The sequence below is a fragment of the Falco biarmicus genome, chromosome 9 (genome assembly GCF_023638135.1).
Source record: "Falco biarmicus isolate bFalBia1 chromosome 9, bFalBia1.pri, whole genome shotgun sequence".
Lineage (NCBI taxonomy): Eukaryota > Metazoa > Chordata > Aves > Falconiformes > Falconidae > Falco > Falco biarmicus.
In genome coordinates this window covers 53474372-53498915 of record NC_079296.1, presented here as the reverse complement: position 1 = coordinate 53498915, position 24544 = coordinate 53474372, and the positions used below count along the sequence as shown (strand labels likewise).

At 47.7% G+C, this 24544-nt stretch overlaps 1 protein-coding gene across 1 annotated transcript; it reads right to left on the bottom strand.

Annotated features, from left to right (window-relative positions):
- Positions 1-17339: 17339 nt before the first annotated feature.
- On the bottom strand, positions 17340-20604 carry FOXI2 (forkhead box I2). Its single transcript, XM_056352885.1, has 2 exons — positions 20041-20604; positions 17340-19956 (listed from the first exon to the last, which is right to left on the bottom strand). The coding sequence occupies exons 1-2, from the start codon at positions 20489-20491 to the stop codon at positions 19766-19768; spliced, it is 642 nt and encodes a 213-aa protein (XP_056208860.1). The 5' UTR covers positions 20492-20604; the 3' UTR covers positions 17340-19765.
- Positions 20605-24544: the final 3940 nt, after the last annotated feature.

Here is a 24544-nt window from a genome sequence, read left to right as displayed (position 1 = left end):
CTGAATCAGGTCGCAGGCAGACGGGCAGGCAGCTGCCTGCAGTGTACCATCACAGTTCTCCAGCTGTGAGCTCCTGAGCTAACCAGTGGAAAAGAATATATTTCAACATCCTTCTGGAGACGGTATTATAAAGGTTTTATGATAAATAAAACATAGTAAATTAATTTTTTATGGCCCTGAGCCTCTGTAGCATTCTAGGCATTTCATAAGCAACATTAGAACCATAACACATACAGCAAAAAGCACAGGGAAACAGAGGAACACTAAATATTTAACATTTTATCTCTGGGTCTTGCCAAAAACATGTTCAAGTCTTATCAAGATGTCTTTGCACTTGGTTTTAGGCCAATTTATTACCTTGCAAGAGAAGACCAGGTATGCAAGGTGGAGAGGCTGCACCACACACGTACGTGCTCTTTCTTCAGACAAAACCTACACCCCAGAGAGGATGAGGATGCTCAGGAGGAAACCGGGGTGAAGGCATAACCCTCTGTGATCTTTATGTCTTACACACAAACATCACCTGTTATATGCAGAGAGCTATTCAGTTCCCCTCCAGCTCCCCATAAGAAATAAGCTTTTGTGAGTGGCCCACAAAACCTCACTTCGGGCTCTGGGTTACAGCTAAAACCTGTCAGTAAATATCAGGTTGGCAGAAGCTCAGGAAGGCAGAAGGCAACGTGCCCTGGTGGCACGCACAGTGAGGAACACGTGGGGGGCCCACGTGCTGGTGGCTGTTGAGAGCCCAGGAGCCCTGGACCCTTCCCCCAGGGGCAGGGGAAACTGCACAGGGCTGTGGGCACATCGGGGACCTTCTGGCTTTAGCAGAGCTTGGATCCAGATCCAGAGTGCATGTCTTTAAACCTTTTGTGAAGCAGAAACCAGGTTCAAATCGCCATTCTCCAGAACATCCCTTCCAGCTATTGAAGCAAGGCCAACAGAAATGCAGGAGTAATTACCCACATAAAACCCCAACAATGCATGTAATTTCATTAAGATTTTGGGAAGATTCAAGCACTGCACGAGAAGAGCATTTTCAAGTTGATAATACTTCCTACTCCTGCTTTCAAATTATTTACGAAATAAAGCTGGACAATCCTACAATTGCTGTTAAAACAACAAACATCTTTTAAAGCCTTTTGAAATATTCATAGCAAGTGAAATTCTTATGCTTGGAAGAATAATTTAAGTTAAGCCTTCATAAAAAGGGCTGGGCACTGCAGCAGCCAAGCAGCCTTGGTGGGTTTTCACCTCAGGAGTACAGGTCAAGAGAACACCAGATGGAAAAGCAGAAGGAGAAGGGGCAGTCAGAGGAATACATTTCTAAACCAGCCTCTACAGGGTTTCTAATCCAAAAGGCTTCACGAATTACAAGATTAGTTTATAGACAGTGGAAGGTTTTAATGAGAACTTCATAGCACTTTCCTTTTACTTATTCCTCATAGCAGCTTTCACTGACAACCCAAACATTTCCATAATATAAAAATGACTTGGAGAGACACAATCACATGACGCCCAAAGTCAAGGTTTAACGGAAATAAATAATTCACAATAAAATAGCGCGCTAGCAAGCCTACCTCTGATGCCACTATTTTAGATTCTTGGTCCTGGTTGGAAGGTTGAAATAAACATAACTCCCTGCTTATTCTGTGCTGAGAATTGTACATTGAATATTCAGAAAAGTGCATTGACTCACTTAACTGTTGTTTTGCTCATCACTCACTAATGAAAAGCTTTCCAAACAGGGAAAGAAAGACAATTTAAATACAATATGCATATACTTATCTTCCCTTTTCCAGCTCTGACTCCTGCAGCGAGGCTCTGCACTCTAAAATAAGCTGGTTTCTTTGCAAGACTGTTCCACCAGGACTGTAGGAGCAGAAAACCAGCCACGTGCCACAGCTGCCATTGCTCCGAGTGAGGAGCTGAGGGAGAAGCAGGAGGCACCATCTGACTATTTAGCAGCTCTTATTGCTTGATTGACAAAGTCAGATCTGGGAGGGGGGGAACGGCAATTAGAGCTGGTGTCCCAGCAGGTGGTGACAGGCTCAGGTAACTGTTGGTTAGACCAGGGCAAAGGACACCAAAACAGAATGAATCACAGCTGGCCCTGTGGCTAGGGCATACCCTTGTGCATAATTAGGTGAATCCTGTGGGCTCTACCAGCTAATAAATAAAAATAAATAAATAAAAATAAAATAATAAAAAAAAATCAAACCCAAGCCACTGTTGTTCTTGCCAAAAAAAGAAACATGAAGCACAAACTTCATGCCCCACCACCGGTGGGTGGACGGATTCACAGCCGGCAGATTTTTGAGAGGACTTTCTCAGCTGAAGTTTGACCTCAGACACCCTCTTTTTAGGACTTTTTCATTTTGAACATTTACTCCAGAATTCTGATAGTGCTGGAAACCTAAAAAATAAAATAAATGTGTCAGAAAGACAAGTGAGATGTACTAGACCAGATCTGAGGAGATTTTAACCTTTACCTGTAACGGGACTGGTGACCTGGTCAGTCCTCTTTAAACTCGCGGCATGCTGTGTACATGTCGAAGAGGTGTGGATGTAGTTACACATATGTAACGCTGGAGTTCAGTTGATTTAAGGATAAATCTTTGGCTGGGTGGTTGTTGCAAAACAATTTGTGCAGGCCCCTGCTCTAAAAGGATCAGGAATGGCTTTTGTTTCTATAAATACTTTGTACCACTCCACTTGAATTTGCTCAGAATCTGGCTTCTTGCTGATGCCTGCCAATTCCCACTTACTTTTAATTTTGAATTTGCTTGCTTCCCCCCCCCTCCGCCTTTTTTTTTTTTTTTTTCCTAACCAGTTGCTCTTATTACCTTCTGGTTATACAGTTTTGGAAGCAGCTTGGTGGATGGGGTTGGCTTTGCTGGACATAGCAAAGCGTTTACTGCCAAGAAAACTTCCAGCCGTCAGGAAGGCAAAGCTGAGAACAACCGGTGTCTGTCCCTGCTCACAGGTGCTGCTGGAGGGGACCGAGGTGTGATGGAGAGCAGCTGGAGCACAGTGACACGGGGCCCCGTCTCATTGTTTGGAAGGTTACAACCACAGGGTCTAGGGGCAAGATTTTATTAAGAGCATGAAGTTATTAAAAAGAAAAAAAAAAGTTTTACTAGTTAAGTGCTTTGGCATGTTTAAGGGTAGAGGACAAGGCATTTACTGAGCAAGGAAGAAGTAATGAGGTGTGATGTATGATATTTGTAATAAAAATTCCTACTTCAAAGTATACATTTTTCACTTGTGATCTGTAAAGTCCACTTCCTCCTATTTTACTTCTTTATTTTACACTCATTGCAAGCCCAAATTGTTCATCCCACAGATTCTTTGCAGGGAAATGGATACAACTTACCCCTTGGCTGTGACTCTGCTGTCTTTACACAAGGGATGACAGGCACTTCTTCACCCTCTCCCCCACCTGAATCCCCCTACACGTTCTTGCCATGAGATGATCTCTGGCGGAGGGAGCTGGGGGTCAGCAGTGCCCAGCTGCACAATGTGCCCGGGCTGCTGGCACGGGGCTTGATCCTCCTTCCTCCGCTGCTCTTCTGCACTGTAGTGTGCCAAGTCCAACCCAAAATTGTCAAAACGGGCTCCCTGAAGAGACCTCCCCTCCTGGAGCCTAAATAAAGGCAAGCAGACTGGGTCGTTGGGGTGGAAGACCCCTGAGATACCTTCAAGAGCGTAAAACATTGCACAGGCAGCTATATGTGCTGAGCCTGGAGAAATAAATATGCCCTGGTGCATAACGTTCTGTGAGAAGCAGTGAACTTGTGCAGGGGATGCCTGCTTTCCAAAACCTAGGCACAGTGAGCTGTGCTGAGCTCTGATTTATGCAGTATTCCAGCGTTCACTTAAGGTGAGTGCAACTTCAGATCTCTCCCAGCACAAGTAAACACAAACTAGATTGTGTCGCTATACCCAGAGTATGAAAATCCAACCTGAGGAGCCAGGCAGTAATTTATCCTTTGCGGACAGCATAGGCTATTAGAGAAAGCAGCGTATGTGGAAGGGTGGTGTTGGGTTTAATTAACGGTGCAAAGGCAAGAAGCTAATTTTACTCCCAAGTATGGTCATTAGAAGTCTTTGATGTATGTAATTTATCCACAGCAATTGCTGACATGTGCTTATGGAGATAACTCAATGAAGCATCATTTTATCAGTGCCAATGGGATGCTTTCAAGGACAATATTTGTTTTAAAATGAGAAGCTGCTGCCTTGATGGAAAATAATGATTCTGAAAGGCAAAAGCCAGCAAGCGATCTCCGAAAATAAGGTAAAAGCATGGTTGTCCTCCAGAAGGCCACAAGAAATTTTCCTTTAGCAGTCTGTCATCCTCAGCCAGACACCAGGAAAGTCTGAGATTTCAGCCTCTCTGACACTGCCCATCATGAAGATATATTAAACTGCAGGAACAAGACGCTTAGAGGGCAGAGGTAATCCCAAGCATCTCGTCTCAACCTCAACAACGAGCATAATTCTGCTGTTGAGATGAACCCTATTCAAAACACGGGCAGAGCAGGACTGTTTCTTAAAAATCCATGTCAAATACGTCATTTAAATACTTAAAAATATTTCCAACACAAAAGGAAATGTGAAACTGTGAATCCCTGTAACCACAAAGGCTCAGCCTTGAACACTCTTCTCACAAAGTTGTATTCCCAAAAGTTTGTTCCCCAAACAAGACTTTAGCATCAGTTAAAAACAAATTCAAAGTATTATAGCTGAGGAAAAGAAAAAGATAACATTAAGATGAACACAAGTCTTTTGCGTCACTAGACTTCTGTTCTGAATCACTGCATAATGCACAAGCTCCTTTGGCAGACACATCCCACCCCTGTGTTTGCACCAAGCAGAGTACAGCAGCATCGTGCATGGTACGAAACACTTACAAAATAATTATTTACTCCACATTAAAACAATTCCTAAAGGCACAGTAATTTTATATATATGTACTGCAAGGCATGCAGTTAAAAAAACAAAACAAAACAAAACAAACAAAAAAACCCCCTCAAAACCAACAACAGGTAAAGTTAATAACTTTATTTCTATTGCCAGAAATTCCCCGACAACCTACTTGTGCTGACATTACTGGAGACAAATCCTGGGTCTCACCCTCACCTCAGCTTTCCCACATGTGAAATCTTAACTCAGGAAAGAGAATTAAACCCAATTTTCTAGCTAGGTCTAAAAACAACCGGACGCTAACATCCTCTGGGGAAAGGGAAAGTTAATTGACAGTGTATTACCTTGAGAGTGTCTTTCCGAAGCCCTGGAGGTGCCAGCCAAAGCCACTAGTGCCTCATTTACACAGACAGTCCTCTCGACTCTGCTGTCCCCTGCCTTCATCTCCAGGGCAGGAGTCAGCTCCTCATTATATATTTGTATTTTTTCAGAGCTTTTTCATTCTGTTGCTTTCCAAACCCTTTCATTAAGAGTACTTAATGAAATACTTATTGCATTAAGAATTCCATCCTTGCTGCTGGATAATTTTTCTTCCACAAAAATACATCAAGATCAAAATGATGTTACACCCCTAATGGGACCACCCTTGTACCACAGCTACTAATCAGCCTTTGGCTGACTTTATATTTTTTAACAGCCAGATGAATTATTTTCAGTGCCTCCTCTCTACTCCCAGTGCTCTATTTTCCTTCTTTTTTCCTTTCTTTTTTTCTCTGCCCCCACCCCCACCCACCCCCTGCCTCCAAGTTTGAAGAAACCCATGTAACTCTCTGCTTCTAGGTTCCTGAATTTTGAGTTCACTGATACCTACCAGAAATATCTTCTGGGCAAGACATAGTCATTCACGTCTCTCGAAAGAAGGGCTTTGCCTTAAGAGACGTGACACAGAAGACCTAAATCTCAGTGGCAGTGGCTTGGCACTGCTGTGGGCACAGCAGCGAGGGACAGTCATCTGAGCAACTTGAGTCAGTGAAATATAAATGCAATGAAACGTATCTAGGATTTCAAGAGGCATTCCAGTCTCCTACATCACATCATCTAGCTGATCAGAAGGCAGAAGGAGCGAATATAATTTTTACCTGTATTTCTTTATGAGGTGAATTAACGAGTTTCTGGTGTCATTTGCAGTGAGAAATATGGAGAGTGCGTATTATTTTCAGGATCTCAAGAGTGTGAGAAAATTTCAGAAGCATGAAATATCTCACCCCTTTAGCAAACCCTTTTGTTCGGTTATTTTATAGGCAGCAAGAGAAAACTGTTGGAACTTACTCTGAAAATTGATGACTACTGGTAAAAGATATCGTAATGATTTGGGTCACTTTGAATTTATAAAAGTCCTCATTGTACTCTTGGCTATTAACTGTTTCCAGAATACAGCATTATAAGTGTCAAACCTGAATGATGTGTGATGCATTTAGCTAACCTCTGACTCAAAAAGTATCCGTCTGTAAGGTTACACGCCGGTGAGAAGTGCAGGTACCTGGTGGGGTGTCCTGGGCAGGAGGAGAGGCAGCGTTGCTGCTCCTGGCACCCCAGCATGGGGCCGAGGTTAAGGCTCTGCAGCCTTCCCCAGCACTTTGGATATTTGAAAATACAAAATCATTTTCAACTTTCCAAGACATAGGTGGGAAACTCTGGAGAAGCACATGATTTTTCCTACGCTTGGAAAAAAGGAAACCACGAATTACAGGGTCTGGGTCAAACTTCAATATGGAGTGAAAAATCTCATACTGATGGAAAGTCTCTCCCCTGCTCGGAGGAGCCCTCCAGCCTCCCGAGAGGCACCACCAGGGCTCCGAGGGCACCGCGTGGCTGATACTTGGTAGATTCCCAGCATGGAAATCAACTTTCCAGTCCGGACCAACTTGAAATGCCTGCTGTCTAGGGTCTGAAGACTGTTTGGCCCCTCTCAGGTGGACCACCACAAAACCCTCAAGAAGTCCTTAGTTCACGGCCCCTTTCAAGCTCCAGTCTGTGATTACAACCTGCACTTCCTCAGTGATGGTGTTGCTACTAAGCCCTTACACCACACCACCCCCAGCTCTGTGTGTTTTTCTGGAGTTACACACACTTCTGTCTCAGTCAGCAGTTTAATCTGAAATACTTCTGAGATGACTGCCCCACTCAGGGATCGCTGATGATAGGCAGGAGCTGCACCACCACCACCTATCCACCCCTCTCTGCTCTCCCAGCAGCCAGAAGTCCACCCTGGCTGGCAGGGGAATCCATGCAGGTCAGCGCCGAGCATCCCAAATCTGTTTCTCCTTTGTCGCCGAGATGACATGTTGATGATGAGGACAAAAGTGCTTTTAACACTAATTACAGTGGGTACAGTTTACTCTTTCCAGCACAAGAGATTCTGCCATCTCTAGAGAAGCACCCAGTTTGAAACGGAGCGATGTTAGAAATGATCTAATGCCTCATGAACTCAGCTGCTCGCAGCTTTTGGCACTTGGGCTACGACACCAATTAGTTTCATCACGATGAGCCCAAATTGTTAGCTGCACATAGAATACAACCCAGGTAAGCCATTGGCAGCCGTGTCTGGGTTCCATCCTGCCAGCTGGGAGGGCCCTGTGCAGTGCCTCTGCACCAGGGACTGCTCTGCCAAAGCACCAGTATAGACCAGTACCCTTCCCGTGTCTCTGGCTGTGCTCTGGCACTACTTAACTTTATAGACGTAGTCAATATGTGCTCCATGTTTTATCTGCTTTCATTTCCTCCATTATCTGGACTGTGCAAGTATTATTTTAAAGGCAAAAGAGTTATTACATGGAAGATGGTGAGTCGGAAGGGCAATGTGGATGGGAATATAACCAGTGCTCCAGTAAATATGCAAGGATAAATGGAAACTGGGATATAATACTAGATCAATTTATCTATCTTTGTTAAGGTAACTTGTTTCCTTCTCGAAAAATACAATAGATCTATCTATGCTTCATCACTCCGTTGTAACATGAAAAATGAATTGAGAAAATGGGAAATGAGTACAAGAATTAGAAAATATTTCAAGATGTTTCAGGCTGAAAGGGACACAAAGCGCACATCACGCTGGAGGGGAGGGGGAGGCACCCCAGGACCCCCCCAGCATGGCACTGCGTAGGGGCCAGCTATTGACATTTGCTGTTCCCATGTTATCTAGAAGGAGAAGGGCCAAACACCAAGCACAAAAATGGCGAAATGTAACTTTACAAAGCCAGTGTTTTCATATTCAGCACAGTGCAATTATTTTGGTAACCAAACCTGAAGGGAGGGGGGTATCAACTTGTACAGAAAATGCCAACTGCAGCACCTAGGAGAACAGCAAGCTTGTTTTAGGGGAAAAGACTTCCATTCTGATGAAAGCCAAAATACCAGAGGGGGAGAACTATCTAACCGAAGGAAAATTTTGTCCTAGCAGAAGAAAGAAATGTTCCAATACAGTTATAACTGAATTTACATCAGAAAATGGAGGAATGTTTATAACGATCAGAAGGACTGAAATAATGAAACTGGGTGTGAGAAAGGAAGGAACCAGTTTTAAGGTGGATGTTAGTGAGCTGGTGACCAGGAGTAGCTGTCTGCACGTCCCTGGGCAAGAGGTGCCATGCCAGAAGAACACTACAACTCTGAACCAAAAGGGTTTAAATGATTTAAATTTCTTGCAGTGCTTCACAGGGAAGAGTGAAGAAGGGATGAAGTGGATGTGATCTGGCCATCTAACTGGATTCATCAGAGTATTTTGTTTCATCTTCTATCTGTAACGCAGTCAGATTATACTTAATTAAAAATTCATCCATGGGAAGAGCAGCTGAGACTTAATCTCACCACTTGAAGGACCAGCTCCAGCTTTTATATTTTTCCTCACCTCAATTAAACTTTGCTTACTCATTATTTTTTAGAAAGCGCCCTCTCACTCCCAATTACATATCAGCTTAACGATTTCTGTGTCTTCCTGGCAAGATCTGACTAAACCCCAAAAGCACTGCCTCTCCTACAAAACAAACACATTCTGCCTCCGTAATTGGGGAAATAGGACCTTTCAAACACAAAGCCTGGGCTGCCAAGCGTTTTTGGAGGAAATCCTACAGGCAAACGCCGGGATGAAGCTTCTTCTCCTTGTCCGTGCACGGCTGGAGTGAGCTGAGAGGCTCCTGCTCCTGGCCGCATCCTGGCTTTGTTGTGTCCTAAGTGGCTTTGGACCTCTTCCTTCATCAAACGCATCAGTGGAATATAACTTTATTGTGACTTCATGTAGGACAGGCATAATAAGCCTAAACATCTTTGCAGGACTGGGCAAAGCAGGATGTGGCAGGAATCGAGATGCGAGGCAGGAATTATCCCCAGAGAACAGAAAATCTGCTGAGTTGCATCTCAAATGAGTACTGAAATTCAAGCATCATGGAAAAAAGCAGGGAAAAGTTCAGTTGAAAATGCATGTAGAGTGACTTGGCCAGTCTGGCCCAAGGTGTCCGGGTCTGCAGCTCCTCCACTGCCCCCCAGAAAATGACTGCTATTGCCTCCAAGGCTGGCAGCACCGTCCTCTGCTGCCACGCCGCCCCCCAGAGCCACAGCCTCCTGCGGCAGGGCTGGGGCAGTGCCAGGGATGCTGGTTAGGGTTGCAGAGAGCCATCGGGCGCAGCGGCCGGGTGATGCATGTCACCGGCTCTTAGCGGGGCGAGGACCGGCTTTTCCTCCCTGCAGCAGCGAGGCTTTGCCCTCGTGCCCAGCACACTGCCAGGGACCGTGCAAACAACAAGGGGCTCTCCCAGAGCCCGCTCAGCCTTTGCTTTCCTCCTCGAGGCTCCCAGACAAATTTTAAGTAACAGGTGTCTAAAAAAATCCTCCCGATTAACAAGCTAAGGGTCGTTTCTCTGTAGACCCCTCTCAAGGACTAAGCGGCAATGACAAAAGTCTTTTTTCAGCTCTATGCTTGTTGTCACAGGCTCGTGGCTGGGAGATGGGAGGAAGAAGGAATTTACTACGCGGGAAGCTAATTGTAGTAATTAGTTGTTGAAAAAGGGAATATTGCATTAAAGTATCAAAATTTGTGACTAATGTATCGTTATGAAACAAAGCTTTATACCGTACAAGCAGAAACTTGACTTGCAGTGTTAATGAGCCATACCTTAGCGCTACAGAAAAAAAGTCGCTTTTTTCTGTATCCTTAATACCGCTTTTTCTGAGAGCTAAAAAGAAATGTTAGCATCAGTCAGCCACTTATACCTTTCCATTTAAATTTAGATGGATAAAACCCACAACTGATGTAGTTTTTCAAGACGTGTAATTATTAAAAGTTACATACCTTATGAAAAGAGATTTGTGTGTTTAAAGCAAAGATTAAGGTTGCATCCGATTGTTTAAAATATCCTATTATTTGGAATAATTGCACTTTCTGTCCCGGCAATCTGACCACTTTTCCTCTGTACTCATGGCTTGGGCTCGACGTCTCGAAGAAACCCTTTGCACAGCTAAAGACAAAGCAGTACTTTAATGTATTACGTGCAGTCCCCACGAGGTGACATTAGTGCCGGGATATAGAAAAGTTAAGCGTGTGCTTGCCCTGTGCACAGGGACAGGGGCTGCAGTCTGCTGACATGGCAGGACTAGAATTAGCGCTCCACCGCGCCGTCATAAACTGGGAGCAAGCTGCACGGTGTGGGAAGCTGTCTTGTTTCAGACGCTAGCCTGGTGCAGTACTGGTGCTGTAAGGTACCAGGGTAAATTCTTGATTTTCCACTTGCTGCTGGGTAATTCTGCCATTTTAGAACTTGAAAACTCAGTATTGCCTCCTCACTCGAGCAACGGCTCCTGTGCTGAAGGGGAGGGATGCACCATGTCACCAAAGAAAAGAACCCAGTGGCAAGAAATGGTGTCAAATGGGCAAGTGGGCACTCGGACAGTTTGGGGTGATACTGGCGCGTTCCCAGGGTGGCTTAGCAGGGCAGGGCAGGGCAGCACAGCACTCAGTTCCCACGGCAAATACACATTAACACCGCTTCAGGCTGGGTCTAGGGCACAACCTTGTCAGTACCTTCGTTAACGACCTTGTCTCGCAAAGTGGAAGCACACTGCCTGACCGGTGTGCGGGGAGGTGCAGGGCAGCAGGGAGGCAGGAGGGAGCCCTCCTCTCCGAGGAAAGGGGCACACAGCGAGTTCCTTGACGGGATGTGGAGGATGTTGATGTGTGAGAGAGACCTGAGGTCCAGGGTCAACTGGATGGTGCCTGTGGACCAGGAGGAAAGGAAATCTCCAAACCTGTTTGCAAGGCCAATGGACATAGTAGTATTGACACCAGCCCTCACCTGGGATGTCCTTCATGGTGCAGGTATGGAGAGCTTTGGCCGGACCATGAGCAAAGGCACAGCTGTGGGTGAACAGATGAGTTTAGGTTATTAAGAGTTTAATAACCTAAAATCAGAAGAGTTTAGGCTATTAACCTTCATGGCAAAGAGTTTCTGCTGCCTTGCATGTGCCTTTCTATTAATGAATTTTGACAAATGAAGGGCAAGTTTTCTTTATCGTGATATAATTTAAGGAGACCTGGGCAAGCAGTTTGCTGGAGCCCACACTCATACTGGCCTTTTACTGTCAGCAGACTTTACTTCTGCCTGTATAGATTTTTCTTTAGAAGGGGAGATTACCTGACAATGTCTTCTCCTTTACTGCGGTCTTGCCAATGGCTAGTACTTGAGAGCTGAAGAAAAAAGGAAGCATTAATTGAGTAACAGCCACTACCCACAAGGAAAGCGCTGAGCGCTCTAGCAAGCCAGCAGAAATGGAGGTGACGCTGCTTGGGTCATGCCTTGTTAACCTGCTTGCATTGAAGGGGGTTGAAGCTTTCTTCTGTGAGTTTTTGTCATGGGTTCCAGTTTTTGTGATGAGTCCAATGCACCCACTCACAATATAAGCTCAGTCAGGGAAACACTTAAAGCAACTCCTTGACTTTAAATAATGAAATCTAACTGCTTCAGTGGGAATTAAATTAAGCGCATGCTATTCTTAATACATGTGATTTTCTGAACAATTTTTTCCTCTAAAAAATGGATCAAACCTCTCCTGTAAGGTTGTATGTAGCAGGTAGTAAGAAACTGTGATTACCTGGCTTCCCATCGTAAATCAACAGCTTTAAAACCCTTTTTTTCATGTATTGTATCTTAACAAACCATGAGGTGCTTAATTATAGAAACCAAAGTGGGAAAAAGAAATGTAAGGGAATGCCATCAGCCCCAGCAAGTTTACAAGGGGAACCTGGAGGGCCAGGCTATGTAATTAAAAAAAAAAAAAAGAAAAAAAGAAAAAAAAAGCAAGCCTGTAGTTTAAAATTGCTCATATGAATCTGAAACCTTCCATTAAAGTATTAAAACTCTTCCTTCTTAAGGCTGTTTCCCTCTTCATTGCAAGCCCAACCGATGTGCCCCAAGGCTTATCAGGGCAAAAGGGTTCCCAGCCAGCAGCCCGGGGTAATTCCCGGCGGCCGGAGCGGCTCTGGGGCAGGTGTGCAGTTAATGGGTGCCTTGGGCAGCCCCGGCCACTTGAGCAGAGAGCAGGCAGAAGTCAAACATGACATGATAAATGGCTTTGTCCAAAAACTGAGTGCAAGCCAAAACCTACAGGGTCTAAGAAAAAAGCAAACACAGGCTGAACTGAGGAATCAATTTATCGAGAATTCTCCCTGAAAGTAAGCCTCCTCCTCGGTAATAGTCTGTGAACCTCAGCACGGATACATACATTTTTGTCCAAACACAGCTATTACAGTGCCAGAAAAGACACTTACAGGAAGGATATTTTTGCCCCAAACAGCTTTCCTGAGTATATTTTTGTTTGCTTTTTGGATGGTGCTTTTCTTTCAGAAACTATGAAGGAAAAAGTGAGTGAAGCTGAGCTGTCCATTATTCTTGCTCCTATTTTACATGTTACAAGATAGCAACTGAGCAAATCCCTTTGCAGAATGCTCGCCTACACACTTGGGCACCGTAAAGAACTTTAAATAGATATTAATTACATTCAGTCCTTAGAAAATGGTCTTAATGTAAATGAGAAGCTCCAGGGTAGAGTTTTAAGACAATTTATAAAATTCCTGATCAGTTAAAAGTTACTGATCAGTTAAAAGTTACACAAAACATTTTAAGGAAAAAGAAAAACCAAACCAACCAGCATCTAGACATGAACAGCAAACAACTAACTTTATTTTACAAAGTCATGACTAACACAGCATAGAGTCTATGCTGATCATCTGTGGTGAAGTGATTGGATAGCCATGGTAGTGACCAACTGTCCAGCAGCTGAAATGGTTTTGTGCATTGGCTTTTCTTAGTCTGAAGAAAAATTAATGAGTTCATCTTAACAAAATGATAGAAAACTCATAAGCCTAAAATGTCTTTGGACTCAGCATGAGCAGCAACACCTTGCAAGCTGAGGTCATAATGAAAATAAAATAAATCGTATCAGTTCTATCAAACCCTGATAGTCATAAATGAACTAAGCTGTTAACAAAGAAAATAGTATGAAATCTTACAGCAAACTCAGCAGTAATTACCCTAACACAAAACAATTAAAAAAAATAATTCTTCTGCCTGGTTATACAGGTAATAAAGAAGCATTTTCCTTAAAAAAAAAAATATTAAAAAATCATAGCTAAGTTGTCAGTTTGAAAGAAAAAAAGTCAGTTTGATCTTGTGAAAAGAACAGACTAATCCTTTTCAGTAGGTATGAGTAGGGCACTGTAAATGCTGCTGCTGCAGGCAGGATGAGTCTGTAGCCCCTATTACAGCCATACGATCTTAAAGCCAATACCAGTCAGCGCTCTTATTATAATTCAGTTTTTCCACTACTTCATTACAGCATTTCCCCTCTGCCACCCCCACTTTTGCAACACCTAATGCAGCACTTACTGGAACTGGTGCCCTCCAAAACTTGTGTCTCTCTTTTTGAGTCAGCACATGGTATTATTCAGAGCAACTCAGCATCTCCAGTATCCCCTGCCTAACGGTGGGACAGACAGCTGGCCTTGGCAAATTTGGGTGCCCACACGAAATCCCATCCCTGAGTGTCCAGAGCAGGGACAAGCACCCCGCGTTCACACAGGGGGTTGTTCCCTTGCACTGTTTAAGAGGCATTTCTTGCTGTCCCTGCAGAGCGTTACTCCCCCTGCAAAAGCGGTACAATCCAGGCTCATCATCGGGGAGATGCTCGGGGCTGGGATGCAGTTGCTGCACTGGATGTCTCCTGGGAGCGCAGGGAGAGGGGCTGGTGGTGTGCAAATCTGTACGTGCAGAAGCAGAAGCAGCGTCTGGTCCCTGGGTCCTCCCAGGACACGGAGTCAGCATGAGCCCGGGGAAGCAGAGTCAGTGGACAGAGATGAATTGCTACAGGTTACAAGATGATGTTCACATCTAACCTGCTTTCACTATATATTTGCCCACGTAATTTTTCTCTGGTGCTACCAGAAGTAGAAGCACCATCTCCTGCAGTGTGAATTTCTATACCACCAGCTGAAAAGGATGAGTCTCCTGTTATTTTTACATAATGAGTACACAAGCCTTGCTTTCCCTTCAGCCCTTGCCTTATTGACTCCAAGGCAGTGACTAGAATGTGGAAACTTGGCTTACGTATTGATTTTACCCATACAGTATAGCTATATAAAATTTGATAATCCCTGCTCTATACTGCCAATAAAACCCCTGGGAAGCAACGCTGTAATAGAGTAAAGCAGGGGGAAATCATAATGCTTAGCAAGGATGAACTGCACGCAAGTATCAGAGCTGATGGAAAATTGAATAAAAAATAGAAAGAAGTTTGATTTATCACATCCTGTTTGCATTTATTATGGACTCCTCCAATGTAATAATCACTCTAAAAATCGATAATTATTGCTTTTGCAATTAGATTAAAATATCACTAGGACTAAAACATACGGAATTAAACCTAGTAAAATAATTCACAGACTAATTTCTTAAGAAATGAAAACTCCATCTCTCCTTTCCAGCTACTGTCTGTCTTCCCCTGCTTAGCCAGCGAGACTCGCAGGGACAGACGGCATGTGTTTTTGGGAACTCGCCATCAGACCTTTCCATTCCTCCAAGTTAATTCAGCAGACACCCCACAGGCACTGTTTGCACGCAACTAAAATCCCCTGCACCCTTATGAGCCAGAGGTCATTATGCACTCCACAAGCTTTGTCCAACCCTTTTCGTGAGGAAAAACTGCCAGGGATGATAAGCAAGCGATGCATGGTTGTTCTTTGTGAAGCCAACTATTGTCTGCTAAGAGTAGAGGCGAGCCCTCCAAACTCGCTTGGCTTCAGACCTGAAGCTGAGCTCAAACCGCAGTCCAACAATTAAATATTCAGCACATTAACTGCTAACCCACCAGCCATGGCGTAACCTTGCAAGCAGTACATCACTGCCTGGACCCAAAAAAATGATTTACGATTATATGACAGTCCCTTCTCTTTCTTATATGGACCAACACATTGCTCTAGGGAGAAGGAATCACGGCTTTTTTTATCTTTTTGAACTCTCAGTGGATAAAGAAACAGTCTATTTCCTTAATTCCATAGGTTTATCCTTGAATAATGAACCAAGGCTGTTGTTATTTGTTGCCAGTGCTACAACAGCCCGTGTAAAAAGCACAGTGTAGAAAGTGGAGGTACCATATTTCCCAAACTCTTCCATAATGTATTACCCTAAGTCCAATTCTCCAGTGTGTCCTGGCTGAAATGAACCATGAACACAATTTCTTGCTCTGTCTGGGTACTCCCTCAACTAGTGAAACCTTTTCCATCCTACCTCCAGTTTGTTGTGGGGAAAATGGAGAAAAGATGCTGTTGCCTTGATGTGACACCTATCCCTGAAGAATTAACACTGCAGTGGGCACCAAGTTGCTCTAAACTTCAGCAAGGGGTAGATTTCTAACATTCCCAAGATCAGGAGATATCAGAAATTGCATCTAACTGCAAGAGCATCCTGTATGCTTACTCATGTTAGACTTCTCACCACTTATGCACAAACTTTATGCCATTCCACACTTCGACCACCCTCACCACGTAGCTGAGGCTATCGGCTAAGGTGCACCTTGAGCTTTTTTGTCTGCAGAGATGGGTCACTGGGCATGCATTGGCCTCTATTTGCATTTAGCAGTCCCTTGCTCTCATTTCACCATTTCCTGGGCTGGCATTCCTCCTTCCGCACTGAAGCAGGCTCCCACCACCAGGTCCAGACCCACTGTGCCCACATTTGCGCTTATTTTCTTTCCCAGACCCAGAGGAACTCCTGTGGTGGGTTTGTTTTTTTTTTCAGACCAAGTCTGGTCATTTGGCTATTGCATAGGATCACTTGGATTATACAATGAGTTTGAGAAGATGGGGAGAATAAGAAAATGGTGTCAGAAGCTTTAGCTCACACAAACGTGTGGTAGGAAGTCATCCAGCCTGTGTGTCACGGCAGGGAGTGTGTCAGGCTGCTGTGGCACCACACACCTCGGGACACTCCAGCTGTGTTAACTTTCCAAGTGAAAAAGCTCAGCTCCTCAGCCCTTCTGCATTGCCAACGTGGACAGGTTCCTTAGGAGCCTCGTCCAAGTTCCTGAGTCGGCTCCTTGCCCGCGGGCCCCCAGAGAAGAGCCCACCTTACCTCACAGCTTAGGGCAGGAGCTTGGGGAAACTGCTCTCAGCTTACATGCAAACACTTGAAGTATCTTCTGCCACACTCAGATCTGCTGCAGTCACAACGCGGCTGCAAGGAGAAATAACTCGGGGAGATGCACGCAGAGGTGACCTGCCATATTCAGCAGCGGGGCCTGGGAAAGGCAGCTGTGGGGCCACCAGTCTCCATCAGTTCAGTTTATAGAAAGCCAGTGAAACCCGAGGAGCCCTGGGATCCCCTTCAGGATGCCCTGCAGCCAGTCCCTCCTGGCAGCAGTAAGGACAGGGCGTGACTGGAAAGCAGCAGCCAGGTCATTTGCTCAGTGGTCTCTGATTCCCTACGTCGTGACTCACCCCAAACCCCCAGGAACAACCCGTCTCACCTTCCCGCAGCCATGCCCAGCGGGGACGAGCGTGGAGCTTGGGGCAGCGCAACGGCAAGGCTGCAGCCCGGCGTGTCCCCACACTGCTCAGGGCTGAGGCTGGCATGGCTCAGCAAGGCAGCCACGGGTTGCCAGTCTCCAGAGTTTGCGCTCTGAGGACTAGACGAGACCGTTTCTGGGCTTCCATTGGAGTCTGGCCCAAGCAAGGCTGGACCACATCCCATCCCAGCATCCCACCCCCCTTTTTCACTGAAGTCTGCAGCTGTCCAGTTAGCCCAAAGACTTGTTACCTGATGCAGTTCTTCCATCAAGGGCGTTTTTGCTTAGAGGGATTGCAACTTCTCTGCTCCAATTAGACCAATTTATTTTAAAAAATGCTCCTTTCCGATACACAAAAATAGAATTACAACAGAAGCACAAGGAAATACAAATCATGTCCTCCAAGTACACATTGAATCACCACCTGAAATGGTCCCTGAAGAAAAGTACTGGCAATGCAGTGTGGTCCTTTCGCTGAGCTATCCATGGCCTTCCCCAATTCAGGACCCAGCTGAGCTGCTAAGACCATGCCGGGAAAGCCTGAAGCACCTGCAGCCATGGGTAGTTTCTCCTTTTTGCATTTTCAGGGTCCTACAATGGCATACTGCCCCAGGGCAAAGTCTCAAGGTGAAAATACAGAGCGCAGCCCATATGGTTGGATCCAGAACTTTGTATCCTGAAGCAAAAGAAAATGTGGGTTGAGTGAAATAATTTCTTTCCCAGCCCTGAGGTCAAGGTCTTCACCGTGTCTTGGGAAGTGTCCTCCAGATCCACCAGGGCGAGTTTCTCCATCCTTCCTATTTAAGAGTGTGTGCCCAGTCCTGGGCAAATGAATTTAACAGTCCAAAGGCAGCTTTTAAAAATTTGAATGCCAACTGAAACATGCGGTTATTTTCACCAAGAAATTAATCAACAAGCCCCTTTTTTTTTTTTTTGCTAACGATACAAGGCTATCCGCCCTCTTCACTCTCTACGTGCCCTGCTCACCCCAACCTTCAGCCACCTGGAAAAAAAGCAGCTTAAAACACAACTCATTGCAAAAATAACTTCCCCTGCACCCTTTAATGTTGTAGCTAACAGTTGCCCTGCTGAAACAAGAGCTTGAAACCTTGAACAGGTTTCTATGCACTTTAAGAAGGAAACGGGTTGCAATTTAAAAGTCTTCTTGCTCGATAGCCCTGGATAATAACAATACAAAGAGATTCTGTCTGAAATATTTTTAAAAGCCACTTCAGAACAGTGATTTTTCTCGTATAAAAAATGATTTTTTCTTGTATGAAGCTTTTTCTGAAATAGGAGATTAATAAAAAAAAGACATTTGTCTAAATAAACCTACACAGGTTATTGGCTGACAAGTTCACTTGGCTTTTTCCTTCACTCCAGGTCTACTGAAATGGGATATTTGTAGAACAGATACTTTATAATACTATCTATTACATTTTGGGCAAGGAAAACTTTGCTTGTGCAGCTGATTCTTCCCCTCCATCGGGGACTTGCACCTCTGACACATTTTACATTCTTAATTTGTTTTATGTGGGTTTTTTTTCAACCTTGCTTTATAGTTCCATTATAATGCACAAAACTCTGTTCGGAGTTGTTTTCTTGTAAACACCACTTTCAGGTTTTTATTTAAGAAAGCTGTATTTTTGTCGTAAGTGAGGAAGAGCTGGCTGGAGACAGCCCAAAAGGAGAGGCAACAGATTATATAGTTCACAATTCCATTTTCTTCAAACTCACGGACCTTCAGAAAACGACTGGAAAGCAAAAAGCAGGGAATGGGCACCAGGCATTACTAAGCAAGCAGGGGTGGCCCAAACCCCTTTCATTTAAAAAAATTAATAAAATGCCCAAACATATCTGCCATGGCTGCAGCCCACTGGTGCCACGCTGCGCTTTTCCAAAGCTTCACAAAACAGGTAGAACCCACACACGTGTGCGGCTGCCGTGGTTCAGCCGGCAAAGTTCTTACCAAGGGAGAAGCAGCAGGTGCCCCGGGAAGCCGGCAGGTGCCTGGATGGAGCACCCCGGGCTGCAGCGGGACACCCGCTCCACGGGCCACCCGCTCCCCACCGGCGATCGCCAAGGCGGTGAGCAATTAAAGAGCTCCTCAGCGGGGATCCGGCTTAATTTTGGACGCTCGATTAAATCTGAAATTCTTCGTACAAATTATCATCAGCTTTGCAGGCTGACACAAAGATGATCTTGTGTGTTTGGACAAAATGAAGGGGGTTTATTTAGAGACGCTGCAGAGGATGGCGGGGCTGGGTGCCCCGCATGCCAGCGCGGTACCCCCTGGGAGCGGGTCCTGGGGGGTGAGGGGACATCCCTCTGTCCCTCCCTGCATCCCGGGCTCCTGGCACCTCTGGGGGGTGCGGGCTGCGGACCCGGCCCCCGCCAGCCCCGACCCAGCCGGCAGGGCCGCGGGGGGGGGGGGACCCGCACCCGGCCCGGGCCCGCTGGGTGCTGCGGGGCGCTCTGCCGGGCCGTCGCGGGGCGGGGGACCAGGCCGCCCACCGGCCCGGCTGGCGGTGAGGGCCTTTCCGAGGTTTCGGTGGGAAGCGGCGGCGGAGGGGGGAGGGAGTGCAGCACCCGCGGGCGGCCCCGACGGCCTCGCCCGGCCCCCCGCGCCCCCCCCTCGGTCCCGCCAGGCGCTGTACCAGCACGTACACGTCGGCGCTGCGAAGGGGCTCCACTCCGGTGAGGCCGGTGCAGCGCGGCGGGGCCGGGGCCGCGCTCACGCCTGGGCCCCGGCGCGACCGTAGAGGGGGGCGGCAGCGGCGGGGCAGGGCGGCCGCGGGCCCCCGCCGCTCCCCCCGGCGCCCTCGGCCGCGCCGGCCTCGGCCCGTCGCTTCCTCCGCCGCCTGAAGTTGCCGTTATCGAACATCTTCTCGCAGTTGGGGTCCAGCGTCCAGTAGCTGCCTTTGCCTGCGGAGACAGCGACCGCCCGCGCGTTGGCCTCCGCGCCCCGCGGGACCTCCGCGCCCCCCCCCCCCCCCCCCAGCCCCTTACCCGGGTCGTCCTCGCCCCGCGGGACCTTCTTGAAGCAGTCGTTGAGGGAGAGGTTGTGGCGGATGGAGTTCTGCCAGCCCGCCTTGCTGCGCCTGTAGAAGGGGAAGTTCTCGGCCACGTACTGGTAGATCTGGCTGAGCGTGCGGCGCCGGCCCGGCGCGCTGTGGATGGCCATGGCGATCAGCGCCGAGTACGAGTAGGGCGGCCGGGCCGGGCGCGGGCACTCCTGCGGCGGGGGCAGCGCCGGCCAGCGCCGCTCCGCGCCCGCGGAGCCCGGCGGGCAGGGGGCTGCGGGCAGGCAGGGCGCGGCGGGGCCGCCGAGCCACAGGTAGGGGTTGGCGGCGGGCGGCGGCCGGGGCCGGCCCGGCGGGTAGATGCCGGGGCACGCCGCCGCGTCCAGCAGCTCCCGGGCGTGGGCCGGCGGCTGGGCGGGCGGCCCGAAGGCGTGCATGCTCCGGCGGCCAGCCCCGGCGGCAGCGCGCCGCTACGCGCCCGCCCGCTTAAATAGCGCCCGCGGCCCCGCGGCCCCGCGCCCGCCGCCGGCGGAGGAGCGGGGCGGGACCCCCCGGCCGGCCGGGCCGCCCCCGCCCCACGCGTGTCCGCGCCCCGCCGCGGGCAGCGCCCCCCGGAGCCAGCCCGCCCCGAGCCCCGCGGGGGGCACGGCCGCGCCCCCGCCTTCCCACCCAGCCCCCCCCCCCCCCCCGCCCCGGAAAAGTCTCCGGGACAAACCGTGAGAATTCGGGAACGGCGGGGCGGCGAGAGGCACCGGCGGTACCTCCTGCTCCGGCCCCCAGCCCGAGCGCGGGATCCCAGCGGCCGCGGGAGCCGTGTCCTGGCGCAGGGAACCCACCCGCTGGTCGGGAAAAGTGGAAAAAGGTGCCGGCATCCTCCCTCCAGCCCCTGCGGGCTGGGGCAAAGAGGGCGTTTCCAGCTGTGCCCAGATGTTGTTGCGTGTGCGCAGGCTAAGGGTGCCCTGATCCCAGTGCCAGGGAGATGCCAGAGCTTCAGCGGTAAAGCTGGAACTCCCGGGTTGGTACCTCACCGAACAATTTCTGAGCGTTGATGGACACGAGCGATCCTTGCCCTGACGCGGGGCCCTGCTCAGGATGCATAGTGCTGTGGTAAGGCAGCCCAGCAGGCCCCACTGTCCCTTCCTTCAGCAAGCTTTGATTTCCAGCAGTTAAATGCCTGGACAGTGCATCATTGATACGCTCTCCCACATTTCCCTTAACTACAAAAAAAAAATAATTAAAAAATTATCATTTGGAAATAAGAATATATTTTATAAATAACTCCTAAAGGCACGTGTCATCCTACATGCACGTATAAACCCCTAATACTGAACTCCTGAACTCGAACCACACGCTCCCAGCACTTACAGAAAGCCGTGGTGCTGCCCCGTGCCCCGCCGGTGCTCAGCGCCTTGCTGCCCCCATGCCACACGGAATAAAGCAGCGAGGGAGCTGGGCTTTCCTCAGCCCCCTGCCCACACGCTGGGCTGCAAGGGAAGGAAAGGATTTGCTGCTTCTGCTACTGCTGACACTGACTTTAAACTAAAATTCGCACTCTGCTTTGGTCCATGGCAAACCATGCACCTACACAGCTTTGGTGGAATATTGCAGCTGCAAAAAAAAAAAAAAAAAAAAAACCAAACCAAAAAAAACCCAACCCATGGGCATGACTTGATTTTCACTTTTTTGACCTAAGTGTGACGTCCTATAAAATCTTCTGCATTTCTTACTCTCCTGTAAAATCAGAGTCTTGGGTTATGTTTTCTTCCATTGGCATTAAAATAGAAGAAAACAATCTAAAATTTTTCACTTTTCAGAGAAGACACCTCATGATTTGATGGAGAATTGATCTTAAACTGATTTTCTGTATATTCTTGTACTACAGACTATGCCTGTCCTTTGGAAATTTCAGACCATTCCTCAGAAATACAGATAAAAGACATGGCTTCATGAGTAGCTATAGCTATATATAGGCAAATATCAATGGGACACTGGTCTGTGGTGGAGAACGAAAATGCTTCAGGTGGCATCTCACACAAACAAAACAATCTCCAATTCTTGATCTGTATTTTGGGTCTGTGACTGCAGGGGTGAAAGTACATCTGTATCACCAGGCCTTTGCCTTTCCAATACCATTCTTACGGCCCAACCATTTCTTTCTAAACTGTGTTATTTGTGGGTTGGCATCAGCATTCCCATGGCAGGTCTGATGCAGTATGCTGGGAGAGGCTCGGAGCAGATGCTGCAGAGATGTGAGAAGCACTGAGGAGGCTGGGTTTGTGCCTAGTGGAGGGCAGGCAGTGGGATAGCTTCTGCCCTGGACCATCAACGTTATGACCCATTTTGCACACACACACACACACACATATATATGTATATATGTATATAAATACATATGTATACACAAGCATAGAGGCTTATGCTGAGGATTTGTCTTTAGCCACCATCTCGGGGCCGCCCCAGAAGCTGCTCCCGGGCTGTACCCAGCAGCAGGGCAGCGCGGCGGCAGCACGGCTTTGCCAGCAGCCCCTGCCCTGGCCCTTCACCGTGCCACGATACCATGCTAGGGAAGGTTTAGTAACCCGCTGAACTTCAGGCCGTGCAGCGAGGTGCACTTGTTTGTCCGAGCTTTTGGAAAATGCTCAAGAAAAGCAAACCAGTTGCCAGGAATCACAGGCATTTGCATCTTCACTGTGTGGGAAAAAAAGGAATTGAAAAGCATTGTCTTACTTATGTCACATGTGCAGTGAGTGTTCCTATATGCACATTGCAAAATTAGAAATAGCTGATTCATACCACTGACAGGGTATTAATCTGAATACCAGTTACTTTAGGCATGTTTTTAGCAGATCTGTCTTCAAATTTCAGAAGCGTGAGTGACGATATTCTTTCCATTTCAGTGAAATGAGTGCAGGAAACAACCCCAAACATTAAACTGACAAGTTATTTCTTTGCACTTGTTAATTACCCAGAGACATCCAGCAGCAAACCGACCTCCAGGTATCTCCGGCGGGGCTGCCCGTGGAGGCTGCTGTTCCTCAGGAAGGCTGGTTTGTTTTCCGTGGCACTGCTCGTCTGCTCACTGCCTGCCTGTGTGCCAGCTACAGCTGCAACCCCAGGGAAAGGCGGAACGTGTGTTTGCATCCATCAGGCTGAAGCAGACCTGCAGAGTGATGGTGTTTGTACTAGCCTAGTGCCTTGTGGCAAACTTCAGTGTGGGCTGGCTAAGTTTTCCTGTAAGTTTTAGACATCTACCACATAAACAAGAGAATTTATTTCATGTATTTTCTAAATGTACAAATTTACAAGTCTACAGAGAGCTCATTAAATTCTCCCCTTCTCAGCTGAGCTGACGCCCGAGAACATGAAATTAAGCATAATATATTTGTAATGCCGACTTCTTTTTGCTTCTCAGAAGCCCTTTTACTAGGAAGCCCCAATCCCTGGTAAACACCCAAACCTAACAACTCCTTTATGACATCCTAACCCGCAGGAAAAATACTTCTTGTTAGAGAGCGGAGCTTTTTACAACTTTCTATTCCACCTGAACTCACACGTGAGGAACGTGTTGCGATGGCATGACCAAGGGGCAGCCATGCAGCGTTGTTGGGTCCCAGATAGATGTTTAAAATGCTGCGGTCCTCGCCAGGACCCGTGCCAGCCTCTTTTCTTACCATCGTGCGCTCCATCGCCCACCGCCCATCACCCGGGCATCACCGAGTGGTTCATCACCCAACGCCGTGTTCCCGGGGGATGACAAACAGGGCGAGTTATCCGCCAAAAACGGGTTTCGGCTCAAAGCGGCAGCCGCGCAGCCCCGGCTAACTGCGGGGCGGCAGCGCCACCTAGCGGCACCCGCCCGCGCTGCTGCCTGCCCTGCCCGCACCGCGCTGCGGCTGGAGGCTGCCCACATCCCCCCGGCCGCTGCCGCTCTGACCCCTCAGCTACGTGCCTTACAGCCCAGAAACGAGCTGCCCTGGCAGGCGAGCACCAAAGACAGAAGTGTTTCTTCCTGTCATTGCTCTCTGCCGCTTCCCGAGGAGGGGACGCGGGAAGGGAGATGCTGAGCTCTTCTCCCTGGGATCCAGGGACAGGATGTGTGGGAATGGTTCAAAGTTGTGCCAGGAGAGGTTCAGACTGGACATTAAGAAGCGTTGCTTTACCGAGAGGGTGGTCAAACACTGGAAAAGGCCTCCTGGAAAGGTGGCTGGTGCCCCAAGTCTGCCAATGTTTAAGAAGCATTTGGAAAATGCCCTTAATAACATGCGTTAGCTTGGTCAACCATGAAGTGGTCAGGCAGTTGGACTAGATGACCACTGTAGATCCCTTCCAAATGAAATGTTCTATTGTGCTGTATTCTATTCTGTTCTATTCTAGTGTATGCTATGCTATTGTCAGTGATGTTTGCAAGTTGGATAGTGAATTCCCACCAAATTACAGCGTTTAATCAGCTACTAAAGGCAATGCACACAGCAGCATACGCATTGCCAGGC